The sequence below is a fragment of the Alligator sinensis genome, unplaced genomic scaffold, assembly GCF_000455745.1.
Source record: "Alligator sinensis unplaced genomic scaffold, ASM45574v1 scaffold628_1, whole genome shotgun sequence".
Lineage (NCBI taxonomy): Eukaryota > Metazoa > Chordata > Crocodylia > Alligatoridae > Alligator > Alligator sinensis.
The window spans coordinates 2667130-2681403 of NW_005841873.1; the positions used below are offsets into that span (position 1 = coordinate 2667130).

General features: G+C 41.7%; 1 protein-coding gene across 2 annotated transcripts in view; it reads left to right on the top strand.

Annotated features, from left to right (window-relative positions):
* STX2 (syntaxin 2) overlaps window positions 1-14274 on the top strand; it is a 46640-nt gene that overhangs the window by 5668 nt on the left and 26698 nt on the right. For both annotated transcript variants that reach the window (XM_025195711.1, XM_025195716.1), the window contains exon 2: window positions 5840-5917. In XM_025195711.1, coding sequence (XP_025051496.1) covers window positions 5840-5917 — 78 coding nt within the window. The remainder of the gene's footprint in view (window positions 1-5839; window positions 5918-14274) is intronic.

The window sequence follows — 14274 nt, forward strand, 5'->3', positions numbered from 1 at the left end:
TACGAATGGCGGGAACTCTTTGCAACGAGCATTTCTTAGCTGCAAAGAAGAAATGCACGCTGCAAAGAAAGCTACAATTTGGTGGGAAAATAATTCAGTGGTGCCAAAGCGCACACACAAACAGAAATCACACCCTTGGGTTGTGACAGCAGGGAGCGGGGCAGGGTGCTGAATGGGATCCTGGGGCTGGGGTGGGGAGTAGGACGGAGCTGCAGGTGGCTTGTCCAAGGTGGCACTTGTGTGGGTAATTTTGGCACTTAAAATGTGCGAGTAATTTTGGCACTTAAAAATTCCCGTGGAGGTGCTTGAACTAAAGCTTTAAATCAGCTTTAGTTCAAGCGCTGCCGCCATCATTTTTAAGTGCTAGGACACTTTTAACTGGAGTGGAGGCAAGCAGAGTGAGGGTGAAGGCAGGCGACCTGCTGTGGCCTCGGGACTCCTCGCTCTGCTGCCTTTGCCCCGGGAGCCACGTGCTGGCCGCATCACATCCCCTGCCCATCCAGCAGCGGGAGGCACAGCTTGCCACTGCCACTGGCAGGCAAGGGACATGATGGGATGTCTGCGACTGTCCTACTTCTTATCCTGACTCCGGGATCCCATTCACTCCCCTGCCCCAGCCCTGCCGCACTCGCTCCCTGACTATGGGGGCCTCGATCTGCCCCTTCCTGCCCTGCATTCCTGGCTGCGTGCATGCTGTGGCTACGTGCATGCACGTGTTATCCAGGGGCCCCAGTTGGAAGGCATATTATATTTATCGGTACATTATCGGCTATACTACCCAAAAAAAGTGGATAGCCAGTAATGTTAATTTTCCTTTTATCAGTGCTGATCCAATATGGACTGATGTATCGGTGCACCTCTACTTTTATTGGGCCAACTATATGACAGCAAGAGAGAGAGAGAAGCTCTCGGGTACAAAGTACCCCTCATCAGGTCAAATATTCCCAACAGAAAGGTTTTTGCCAGGTTTGAGTTCGTGCGTTTCTCCCACAACCCTAGCTTCTTTGATGTTTATGCAATAATCTCTGCAAGCATAAATATACCTCCAAATTAATTACATGATTTAAAAAAGAAACCTTTAAAATCAATTCTCTAATGCTTCAAAAGACTGTGTTATTTATATTAATTTACTACATACATTGAAGAAATATGGGAATTTAACAAAGTAGCAAAGTTTAGTAAAGTGACCAGTTAAGAATGGAAAATATTTCTGTGCTTTTGCCCTTTGGATTGACTGATTCTCCAGTGTGCCTACATCTATCATAACAGTCCAGTTTCCACAAATGTGACTGCTTTATTTTTTGCAATTCAACAATCTGGCTGAGGTAAAGCAATTTCAGAAGGACAAGTCAAACTGTCTGTGAAAGTCAGTTTCTTTATGCCTAGTTTGGATGCAGGGAATTAGATAAAATTATATTACAAAGTATGTATAACTTACATTAGTTTGAGCAGACTTGAAACCATGGGTGTGATGCTAATGTTGAAGGCTTTAAAATAAAGGGTGGTAAACATGGTTCCTAGAAGAGTAAGATGAGTATTTTTAGAGAAGCAGTGGATAGAAAATAAATAGGCAGAGGACATCAGTCTCCATGACTGCCCAGCTAAAAGCTCTCAGGAGCTATATTAATACACCAGTCTTTTGAAGAGAGAAGTGCTATTTGCAGATGGTTCCATTCAGATGATTGAACTTGAAAATTATTGTTTATTTTGTAGAAAATGAACAAGAAAAAGGAAAAAATAGTACTGTAAATAATGGTGACATGGATTTATTTGTTGATTTTTTTTTTTTTCAAATGTGTTTGTGTAGATCAGTCATTCAAGGCTTTAAATATTAAGTAAAGATTAGGTAAATCAAATTGTAACCTTTTTTTTGTATTTCTGTTGGAGGAGTTAGTGTTTTCTTCTAGTTCCTTTTTGCAGTGCTATTTAGAGATCTGTAGAAAATCATCATACATTCATTCTTCTCTATTGAACAATAGAATTTTCTCCTTCCTTTCTGTGTAGTAAGGTGTGAAGATGTGACTGTTTTGAAGCTGGTCATGTGCCTTTGTGAGTACTGTCTTTGTCTCCTCTTCCATTGTGATTCAGCTTTTATTCTCCAGGATTTGACTTTTTGCTCTACAGCACTGTTTGACTCAGCCCAAGCGTTTTTCAAGCCTTGACGTTCCACATACATAACGCATAATACTATTATCACTAATAACGCTTGAAGATTTTTTTTGCCATGTACAAATAAAAGTAATTGTGTATGACATCAATTTACTGTTTTTCTATCCTTCTAATAAAAGATCAGTGTATATACTAGGGAAAGGTTCAAACTGTAGGGAGAACAATACTTCGATGTGTAAACTTCAAGTTGAAAAGTCATTTTTAACAATTGAAGGCAAAGAGCAACATGCACTAACAGTTATTCATACTGGCTAAGTGCAGACAGTCAAAAAGCCCCAGGCTGAATCGATTCAATCTTTGCAGGTTTCTCTAAACTGCCTAGATTGGACCAGTAATAAAGTGCACCGACATTCACTTTTGAAACCGGAAAGGCAGCCAGACCCCTGCAGTTGGCCCATAATAGTAGCTGGAGGCGGAGGGTTGTGGGGTGCTAGAGCACTCCTGATGGCCACTGCAAATGCAGCCAAGCAAGGCTGGTTGACTGGTTGAGTTGGAGGAGTGTGTTGGTGAGACTAGTTCTGTGTGAAATTGGTGTTGATTTGTGTCTAGTCTTTTGAGCCCAAGTGTTTTGCTGTAAGACTTCTCTGGTTTGCCCCAGGTAGTGTTGCCCTAGCACAGATAGAGAAGAGGCAGAAGTCTCACTGGAAACCTTTTAAGTATACAGATCCAAACCAGGATATAATCACAGGTTGTCTGAATAACAGTAACTGCTGGGATAAGTATTATACCAGTTGGAAATTCTGATGGTTGTCTTTGGAGGAGGGACTTGACTTAAGGACCGAGATAGAAGAGCAGAAGAGACTTTTTAACAGTAGTCGGTGTGGGATTCATTGGGCATTGTTCTATAACTCTCGTGTAAAGTACTGTTGTGCACTTAATCTGAGATGAGCACAGTGAATCAGTGCAAGATGTCAGCTTTGAAGGAAAATATCCAAGAGCTAAAAGTAGTAAGATGCTTGTTGGTACATTTTTGTTGAATTTACTCTGGTACTTTTAGTCAGAGAGCCTTGGCTGGCAGTAGCCTCATTTTTGGTGCCTTCTATCTGGAAATTGGTAAAATATTTTTATTTTTATTTCATCGGTACAGGTACATCAATATATTGGTCCATATCAGATCAGCAGTGATAAAAGGAAAATTGACATTATTGGCAATTGGCTTTTTTTGGCCAGTGTAGTCAATAATGTCGCCAGTAAATGCTGAATACAGCCATAGTGTGCACGCGGCCAGGAATGCAGCCCGACAGCTTGGAGAGCAGCATCCGTCTGATAAGTCTGTGGGAGGGAAGGGGCATGGGCAGGGGCGCAGATCAAGGCCCCCACAGTGAGGGAGGGAGAGGGGCAGGGGCAGGCGCTGCCCAGCTATGGCAGGATGTGGGATGGAGCATCCTGGGAGTGGGAAGGGGGCGGGTCCCTGCTGCTGTGCACACCCCTGGGGGAGGCATGGGGGGCATGTGCCCCCCTGGATTTGTGCACAGGGTGAGGGTGGCCTGCCTGCTGTGGGCTTACGGCTAGGGGCTGCTCTGGCCTCTTCCCGGTGGGGGGGCTTTAGTTTCTTTTGGCAGTACTGAAGCACGGCGCAGTACAGACGGTTGCTGTGCCACGCGTGTAGCACACGGATAAATTTCACTGCTATGTCATCGTGGTGCCCTGCAGTACCCAGGGAGCATGGTGCTACAGTGATGTAGCTGGTGATTATATGTAGACGCATGTGATTGCTACCTCGCTGTAGTGTGTTTTACATTGCCATGTTGCCATAGGGCAATGGGTAGATGCACCCCTGGAGACTCAGGGTAAGTCCTCCTGAAAACATGGAGTGTCCAGGTCGTGTGGCATCAGGAACTTCCTGGTGTGGTAGATCTTGTCACCTGTGATACCACGCGTCCTGGACACTTATGTTTGCAGTAAGACTTTGCATCAGACAAAGTTAGGCTCCAGACCCTTTCAAAGGCCAGTAGCAAGGCTCTTAGTTCTTTGGTATATGTACAGTAGTTCTTTATACAAGCTCCTGTAAATAAATGTGTTGTTTCCATGAGCCTCATGAAAATACTTCAAGCAGCTCACTTGTGTCCTTGGGCCTGGCTACAGAGCTCAGCCAGGAGCTACAGTGAATGGGTTAACACAGGTCTCTACTCCCTTCCCCGCTTCAGTTGTCTGGGCAGACGCACGTGGCAGCCTTCTGAACAGCTTCAGGGTGTGCAGCATGCACGGTGTTTCCAGGAGTGCTCCCCTTCCAGCAAAGAAAACTGCTTCCCTGCATAAAACACACATCCCAACTGAGGGTTGGGAGGGCTGACTTCGCACGGTGGGGAGAGGGGAATGTGTATTATATGTAAGAAAATACGGTAAATGCACAGTACCAGTGTGGAGGAAACCAGTTACATTGTCAGATCACTTTCTCTTGCAGAGCATAATGTGATTTTTTTCCTATTTTTAATAGCTTTACCCCGTTTGTTGCTTTTTAAAAAATGGGGATTTTGGAAACATCCTTGCCAAATTTTTCCATATTTTATAATTAGCTTTAGGACTCTTCCTGAACAAACTTCACGCCTCCTGATTTGCGCCACCCCCCGCTCAAGTTTCTCTTAACTGTCATCTCTTTGGTGGTATTCAAATATAGCATTTATGGAGCCATTGTGTATTTTGACGTTGAGTGTTTTAAGAAGTTAAATGATAAAGCATATGCATAGGTGTTTGCAGGATCAGGAACAACATTTTCACTACTGTTATAGATAATCCCATTGAAATCAGTAACATGAAGCATGTATGTAAGTGTTTGCAACCAGGGCTGTAATAACATTTTGCCGTTGACTATTTAACTTATTTGCCAGGTGTTACTAGGCAAATTAAATCAAATAAGTGTATGATATTTGAGCCAATAACAGTTTTTTAAGCAGTTCAAAATTTATGGGTTGCTGGGGGAAAATTATGGAATTCTAATCCTTGTATGACAGCACAAGAAGTTTTATAGTGTAAGAGCGGTGTTGTAGCGGCGATGGTCCAGAAATCATATGAGAAGCAAGGATTTCTTAGGGTGCTGTTTTTTAGTGGACCATCCTGTGTCTGGTTCCTGTGATCAGAGACCTGAGGAAGAAAGTCTTGCGTTGAAAAGCTAGACTAACTATGTAGTAGGTACAGTAAAAGAAATACTTGCCTCTTACATAGGAAGTTTTTGACATGACTATTTTCCCATTATTTGTATTGCAAGAAAAGTTATTTCATTACGTCTTGCCATTAAGTCTTAATTTTAGTAGGAAAAACTTCTTGTTTATACAGAAAATCAGTAGTGCAGAATTTTTACTGGATTGTTTTAGTATGTATTGGTTCTTACGGTGAGGGTTTAGAAACATGAAGGAAGTTGGGTCTTGTAAAGAGGAGTAAAAAAAAAAAAAAAAAAGTAGACCAGAGGAAGGGGCAGGGAGACGGGAAGGAAGAGGTAAACCACAATGGGGGAGGGCAGAATGGGGTGGTGAAAATAGGAAGGGAAGAAAGTAGAAAAAAAGGAAAGAGTAAGAGGACCAAATTGTTGCTTTCTGTCAGGCATAACTTTACTGTGCCTGATGCTAAATGCGTCTAAAAGCAATTTGTTACTTACTTTTCTATTTCAGAACATAGATCTGTGCTTTGTTTTACAGACTTGTTTAACATTGAGTAACTTGTTTTGGTTTTACAGCGTAAAAAAAATGGAGAAGATGGAGAATCAACTATTGTTGTTGAAAAAGACCATTTTATGGATGAATTCTTCCAGCAGGTAAAACAAGTGCAAAAGACATGAATTTTTCTAATGCTCATCACTTCAGTGTATGATCCTATTTAACAAAGTTTTGACTTATTTACATCATGTTCTGTAAGTTTTCTCAGTTTCTTTTGATTTTAAAACGTAAGCTTTTTTTTTTTTTGGTCTGTCAGCTTTGTCAAGTCATACCTAGAGAAATATTTGTTAGAACACAAAAAACCATGGTGCATCTCAACCCTGTACATCTATCATGGCAGCGTTCTTGCTGCTTTTCCCACTCTCGAGTTTTAAAAGATAGATGTGTTAACTCTTTGCTGCATGACGTTCTGCTTGTGAATATAACCCCACCCCCGCCCCAAAACCCCCCAATTTTGCAGTATTTAAGCTGTTAGGCATTCAAACTGTCCCTACTTTTGTTATTCTATGACAAGATAACTATTCTTTTTTTTCTTTATTAGATTACTTGATTTCATTGGTGAAACTGAGTCCAAGTACTCTGTTTATTAATTTTGCATGCTGAAAATCTAGTTGTCTTGCATTTGTCTTACATGTGTGTCTGCCTACCAGAAAGCATGTTTAAGTCATCTTAATGTGCCCTGTGTATTTAAATATGTGACCGGCTTCCTCAATTAATGAAAAACATTTCCTTCTCAGAGATTCCTGTCTTTTAAAAATGTGCTTTATGCTGGGCAAGTATTCAAGCATACACACATACCTGCTGTTAATATTGGTAATGTAGAGTTCAAATTGCAAATTGGGTTATAAAACTTTATCACAATTAAGCCCAGACGTTGACGGTACTTTGTATCTAGTATTGGATTCTGAGGTGCTGCCCAATTTATGGTCTAAAGTCACTTGGAATTTCTATTAAAAAGTAATTTTAATGTTTTGTTTTGTCTTTTATTCAAACTAATCTCTCTTTTGTTTGTCTGCTAATTTCCCCCTTACACAACATCATATAAATCATCCTACTGTTGCTTCTTTCCGCTGCATGTTTCGTCTTTTTGTCCGTGTATTCAAGACCTAACCCTGGCTGGTTTCTTTGTATATCTTTTTTACCGTGTTTCTATATTTATATATATATATATATATATATATATATATAGTTTCTATTTTCTGCTACTGATTCCATCTTTGATAATACCTTTTACTTTTTTTCCACAAATGTCATCTTCTTGGAGTCCTCTGTGGTTCAGCGGTAGAATCCCTGTCTGCCACACAGGAGGCCCGGCTTGAATTCCCGGCCGCTTATACAAATACCGCCATGGAGGCACCAAACATCTGGACTCAGCGTGGCTTTTGGATGCTGTCTCAGTGGCCAAAAGGGGGCATGGAAGATCTGGGCAGTAGGCCTGTGCGAAGTGGCCAGTATTTACTTTGGATTTGGATTTGGCCAGTTCAGAGGACAGTGATTCAATTCAGTGATTCAAATCACTGTTCCAAATCGGTTTGGCCGAATCTGCTTTGGCCCCATCTCTGAATCAAACAGGCCCCATCCCCTGTCTTCTCTCCTAGCCCCAGTGTCCCAGCTCTTTTTTTTTAAAAAGCCCTGCGCTCACTGGCTCCTGCCAGGTGGGGGGTTATCATCCCCACTGCCCTACACTGCATGAGGGGCTCTGCTATGAGCCCCCAGAACCCCTGACAGCTGCTGCTGCAGCTGGTGAGTGTGGGGTGTTTTTTTTTAAAGAGATGCGGGGGCCAGGCAGGGCAGCCATTGATGGGGCTAGGAGAGTGGGCCGGGGTGGGGGGGGGGACACTCAGGAGGGCTGGGGGAGCAGGCAGGGGATGGGGCCTGGTGGGGGTCCCCCCATGGTTTCTTCCCTCCTCTTCCACCCCCCCTCCCTGCCCCCTACTTACGGCACAGAGCCCGGGTCCAGCTCCCTGTAGTGGCAAATGGGGAGTGCCCGAATTTCCGAATCTTTTTCTGAATTGATTCAGACCTTTTCATTGGTCTCCCAATTCGATTCGGATTCAGAGATTTGGCTGAATCTCCTCCGAATCGAATCGGCACCCTAAGCGTTGCACAGCCGTACTGGGTAGCCTCCGCTCCTCCAAAACTCCTGCCAAGGCCTATGCATTGAAGGTCTGGGTGACGTCTCACACATACACCGTGATCTGGAAGGATCAACGACTGCCAAACAACATCATCTTCCTGCCTTTGGTTGATCAGATGCCCTCTCAGAATCTCAATTCACTTTAGTCATCTGTTTTCTAAAAACCCACTTCTGATGAAAGGCTGATAAAAATTCTGTATGAAATACTACTACTTGTATTACTAATGCATATTATCGCTTAAAATTCAGAGGTAGAGCTATAGCTGTGTCTCTTCTTGTACACAGCAGAGGGAGGGGCCTGAGGCACATGCATCCTTCAGTCTTGTTTAGGCCATATTTGCCAGAGGGTCTTATCTCTTGGAGAACAGTCTGTTTGGAGCTATGTAGGGTCACACATTAAATCTCATTTGCATTATGGGATATTTTTCTTTTGATTTCTTCTCTTCCTACCTTGTATAAACATATATTGCATCAAAGTAACTAACCACCTAGCTAAAAAGGCTTGTGTCCTCTTTTGATGCTATTATGTCTACATAAGTAATTTTTCTGTGGAGTTTACATAGTGTGCGCTTTCATCACGATAAAGGTCAATGCTCAAGCTGATTCTAGCAATCCCTTGGACTAGCATGGCTAAGACACTGTGGTTCTTGTAGCCAGTGGCACACAATGGAGTCATGTGGCTGGCATCATACTTAGACACCTTTTGTCTCTCGAGCCCAAATGAGCAGGTACCTATTTACAGCTGGACTGACTAGAGAAGACCTTTAGATCACCCAAGATCAGAATTTATGGACCGTGTCATGGTTGGTTTATCATGCCTGGTTTGCTTACGGCCTGTACCAGAACATGTTTTCTTGAAAACTACCCAGTCTTTTCAACTTTTTAGATATTTTTTTTTTCCTAAAACAAACAAACTCATACCCTCAGGACAGTTTTTTTTGGTGTAAATGACTGCTTCCTCCACATGTTAACTTTGTTGTAGGAACAATTGTATGCAGTAAAGTCACTTCCTCTGTGACAGATTGTATCCTGTTTCCTTTTAGTCATGAGAACGACACAAAACTGATCTTCTGGAGCTTTAATCCTATCTATATCACAGTTTTGGTATAGCAAAATTAGGCAGCACTGCATGAGCTTCAAGCTTGTAGCTAGTGTGCAGTTTCAATTGCTCGGAAGCTTTTAAAAAAATATTAAAAACTGTGAAGCTGTGAACTATTATTGTAAAAACATTATGTTTAGCTTTTAAATACTGCCAAGACATTGTAATATAAGAAAAAGACCTAAAAGACCACCTGATCAGTAGACTATTGTTCAGATCCAAGACCTGGTTCCACACTTGAGTGGTAGTGTGATTTGTAGAGTGAAACATGAAATATGATCGTTGTGATTGATTCAGTTATTTTGACTGAGATTTGGAGAGTATATTCAGCATTGTAGAAGGCATTTCAGTATAGAATTTTATGCCGTTGCAGTATTCTTTTTGAAGCTGGTTTGCCTGTTCCTTAAAATATCAGATTTTCATTTTATTAAAGATACTTGATCTTGTGTTTGATATTTTAATCTATAATGGAGAGAGAATATTTAGATATCATGTTTGTAAACAGTATTGCCCTTTTCTTACCTACCTGCCAGTATGGTTCTTATGGAAGTTACATAAAGAACATAACATCCTGGATAGTCTTGCATCCAGCTAGTTCTTTCCTCAAAAATTGCACCATCATTATTGCTCCAGTTTATCCATAGATGCTTCTCAAGCAAATCCCGGGACATCATTCTCCCCTTGTACTCGGCCTTGGTGAGGCCGCAGCTGGGGTACTGCATCCAGTTTTGGGCACTGCAATTCAAAAAGGATGTGGAGAAGCTTGAGAGAGTCCAGAGAAGAGCCATGTACGTGATCAGAGGTCAGGAAAACAGATGTTACGACGAGTCTGAGCGCTATGGGGCTTTTTAGCCTGGAAAAGCGCAGGCTCAGGGGTGATCTGATGGCTACCTACAAGTTTATCAGGGGTGACCATCAGTATCTGGGGGAACGTTTGTTCACCAGAGCGCCCCAAGGGATGACGAGGTCGAACGGTCCTAAACTACTGCAAGACGGTTTCAGGCTGGACATAAGGAAGAATTTCTTTACTGTCCAAGCCCCCAAGGTCTGGAATAGCCTGCCATTGGAGGTGGTTCAAGCACCTACATTGAACACCTTCAAGAAAAAATAGGATGCTTATCTTGCTGGGATCCTATGACCCCAGCTGACTTCCTGCCCTTCAGGCGGGGGGCTGGACTTGATCTTCCAAGGTCCCTTCCAGCCCTAATCTCTATGAATCTATTTATAATTGCAGTAGTGGTGCCTAGATGCCATGACAGTGGGCATAACATAGAAGCATGAGTACTCGGTGAAAGCTGTTGCAGAAAAATCGCCATCATAAATAACAGTCAGTAACACTGTTTAAGCCACAGTTGGATCAAATGGTTGGTAGTATGACCTCCTACCAATAGATGGCACTGGTGTTATATTAACTTTTATTAATAGTGAACTAGAAAATGTCACCATGTTTCCAGTAGGTTATGGGAAAAACATGGATTCCATGGTGAATGGAAAATTAGGATCCCTGTTTACATCTAACATTAGCTTCACTGTCACATTTACTGTGATATAGATGGGATTAAAGCTCCAGAAGATCAGTTTTACTGTAAATTTATTGAAGGGTTAAAGAAACCCTTAAAAATTTATACATCTAATATTAAGATAAATTGTACACCAACATGTTCCACTACTAATTCTTAAATCACATCTGCTGCTAAAACATATGTCCTTAAAGATTATTCACATGTTCACTGGATTCTTTTTCAAGACATTAGCATTAGAAGTAGTAATGCACTGTAAGGGATTTGCTAAAAAGGAAGCTTCAGCTTAAAAAACATTGATCTTTAAAACAAATACATCCATATACAAAAATGTTTTTTAAGACTATCCAGAAACTTATATCTATAGTTGCCAAATGAAAGGATTCTTCCAGAAAACCTCTCTGAGGATCTCTGAGGTGCTCCAGCTGTTTACTGAGATTCTGATGTCAGAGGGTGCTGCTTCTCCAGTCACTTGCATGGGATCGTTCGTGAGTTGCAGCTGAGTGGAGAAGCAGCAGCTTTTGAAACAATAAAAGCCGTAGCTGTTAACTGGGCAGCTCATCCTAAATTGGTAACCCACCGTGAAATAAGTGGGTTGTAAACCACCTGGATACAAATGATCCAGGATTTACTGGAGAAATGTGTGTCAGTGACATGACGAAGGGAATTGGTAGTTTTCTTTTTGTCAAGACGTGAACATGCATGCTCTGCAAGTCATAAAAAAGCACTCCCGCAACTTCCTCTTCACATTGAGTAGTCTGGTGTTTACTCCAGAAGATGCTGTCTAGGGAATTGCAGGACTGTCTGTGATATAGATGCTGTAAAACCAGAAAAGGATGCCTTCAGTAACTCTGTGGCAACACGTGGATACCTAGACAAGGTGTCTTTTAACTAGAAACTGAATTCAATTGATCCCAAATTGTGTTTGGATTTTGTACAGCCAGTGTCATGTCTTGAGTGTATTGTTCTGTAGGATGTGAAGAGTAATAAAGGGAAGACTTGAAGTAACATGTTTGCATTAGTATTGTGGATTAAATAAAAATAGAATACTGAAGAAATTACAGGGTATAACAGTGATGGTTAAAACAACTGTACACCCATGGAAATAAATAGCAAAACTTACAGTAGAATTTGCCTTAAACTTCAGAGCTTCCAACTAAAATGAGTCTAGTGCAATCTTCTAATACTTTCTCTAGAAGCACTATGTAAAGTAAAGCAATGAATAGTTATAACTAAGATTATGACTGGAACTTGAACATCTGGCTGGTCCCTATTGTTTTATATCTTCAGGTAGTTCATATAAACAAGAGGTTACATTGCACGTAGCGGGGAGGAGGTGGCGGTGTCCATCCACATGTAATTTCATGTGACTGCTTAAAAAGCATTGTTGTGTGCCAGTACAAAAGGTCCTTTCAGCAAAGTAAACACTAAGAAATTGCTCAAAAAAATAAAGCCTAATTAAGGAGGAATATTAACATATGTTTTTCCTACCCAAGTAATGAACTGTTTCAAAGCCAGCTCAGATTGAATGGGTCTGAGCACTTATTGTTGTGACGATTTAATCCAGGGCTCAGCAGCCCCTGGCACACGTGCCGAGCATGGCATGCAAGGCCGTTTTGCTCAGCACACCACTGCCAGCCAGGGCTGTAAGCAGCTGCTGCCAGCCACGGAGCCCAGGCTGCTCCCAACAGCCGGCTGGGAGGCTGCAAGCCCTGCTGCAAGCAGACTGGGCTCTGTGGGCCGGCTACAGCCGGGAGGCTGTAAACAGCTGCTCCGGGCTCCGACATGTGGCACTCTGGCACCTTCTAAGGTAGACGTGTTTTTTTTTTCAGCACTCTGGCCAAAAAGCGTTGCCTACCCCTGGTTTTATCAGTTGGGTAGCCACAAGGCTTTATTTAGATGCTGGTTCAGGCAAAGATACTCTGGACATAACCCAGTCATTAAGAGAAGTTCTCTACGTAGCATTTTAATGATCTCTGGCATGCTCTCAGCTGCACTTTACCCCGTGCAATTCCTGTTCCTGCGTTGCTGCCACTCTGCCTGCATCCTTTACGGTGTCAGACTTTAAAGAAATCCTGAGCAAAAATCCAGCTTTAACTTAAATTACTTTAATTGTGAGGCTTTAAAAATGATGGATAATGTTTGTAGAAAGGTAGAATCTAAATTTTGATTTATTGTCATTTTCAGCAAAAATTGTGTGCCCGTTAACCTTAGACCTGCTCTCCTGCATCTTTTACCAGTAATTTTCCAATTATGTACCAGTGACTGTGGTTAAAATAAAGTGTTATTGAGTTGTATTTATGATGGTGATTTTTCTATAACAGCTTTCATTGAGTACTTATGCTTCTATGTTATGCCCACTGTCATGGCATCTAGGCACCGCTACTGCAATTAATAAACTAGGTCAACTATGATTGTGCATGTTTTGAGGAAAGACCTAGCTGATTGCAAAGCTATCAAGGATTTTGTTCTTTATGAAAGTTCCATAAGAACCACACTGTGACAAATATATAATGCTGAAGAGGGTTACTTTTTTAACAGGAAGGTGTTTCCTCCTTTTTATGTGCTAATCAACTTTTGCCCCATCATTTCTTTTCTTAAATTACAGCAGAATGCAAGAGGGGATGCTTGACAAATCATTTTGCAACTTGGTGCTTGAATCTTAGTTTTTTAAATGTGAAGTTTGCCTTTTTCAGAACAGCATGTGCCACACAGTTTAAGCTTGTCCTTACCTTTAAGGAAGTGCCAGCTGCTGACCTCCATAGGAATGTTGTCATGAAATGGGACCTCAGCTGGAGAGTGAGTAAACTCTCGATGGAATTTGATTAGTTTATCAGTAATTTTGCAGGGTTTCCACTTCCTTAATATATACTGAAAAGCAACAGCTTTGAAATAGTCAGTTCAAAGAAAATATTTTCACCCCAAATGTCCTAATTGTCTGATAGGAACAAAGTAATTCCCATTTGTTTTGCCTTCATTTCAGCCCTGTTTTAGGGACAGAAGTATATTTTAATAGAAATGACTCTACCCAGTATCCTGTGTCAGCAGTGCTCACCACTAGATGCTACACAGGAATAACCACCTGCATAATGTAGTTCACTGCATGATACCAGTATGGGGGTATTGGAATGATTCATTCTGAAAAATAGCTGCTGATCTCTGCTGATCTTCATATATTGTGTAAGGGCATATCTACATTTTTGGATTTACTACAGGTTCTTTGTATGTTTTAGCCTAAACTTTCCTGTCATGCAGCCACATAAAGACTAATTACATTTGGGCTTTCATGCTATGAGCCCTTGCTTGCACTGGGGAAGGCTTGGGTCAAAAGCCAGTGTTTTGTTTTTAGGCAGGCTTTAACCTCCCCACCTTGCTTTGCAATAAGGATGCAGTAAGGATAAGCTTGTGTGGCTGCGTTGGAGTTTAGATAGCTTTTTACCTTCTTACAATTCCCAAGGCCTGTGCTATTCTGGTGCTTCTAATTAATCATTTTGTACTCGGCTCCTGTGCATCGGAAGTCGCCTACTCAAGCAAACTGTGGTAGAGTGTAAGTATTTCAAAACTGAAAGATCCAAGTACCTTAAGGCAAAGACTGTTAAGTCCAGCAATTCATCTACCTGTCAGTACAATACAGAATTTGTCTGAGTCATTCACACCCCAAGTATGGAGTATCTGGTCATGCATGACAGTGCTGAGCAG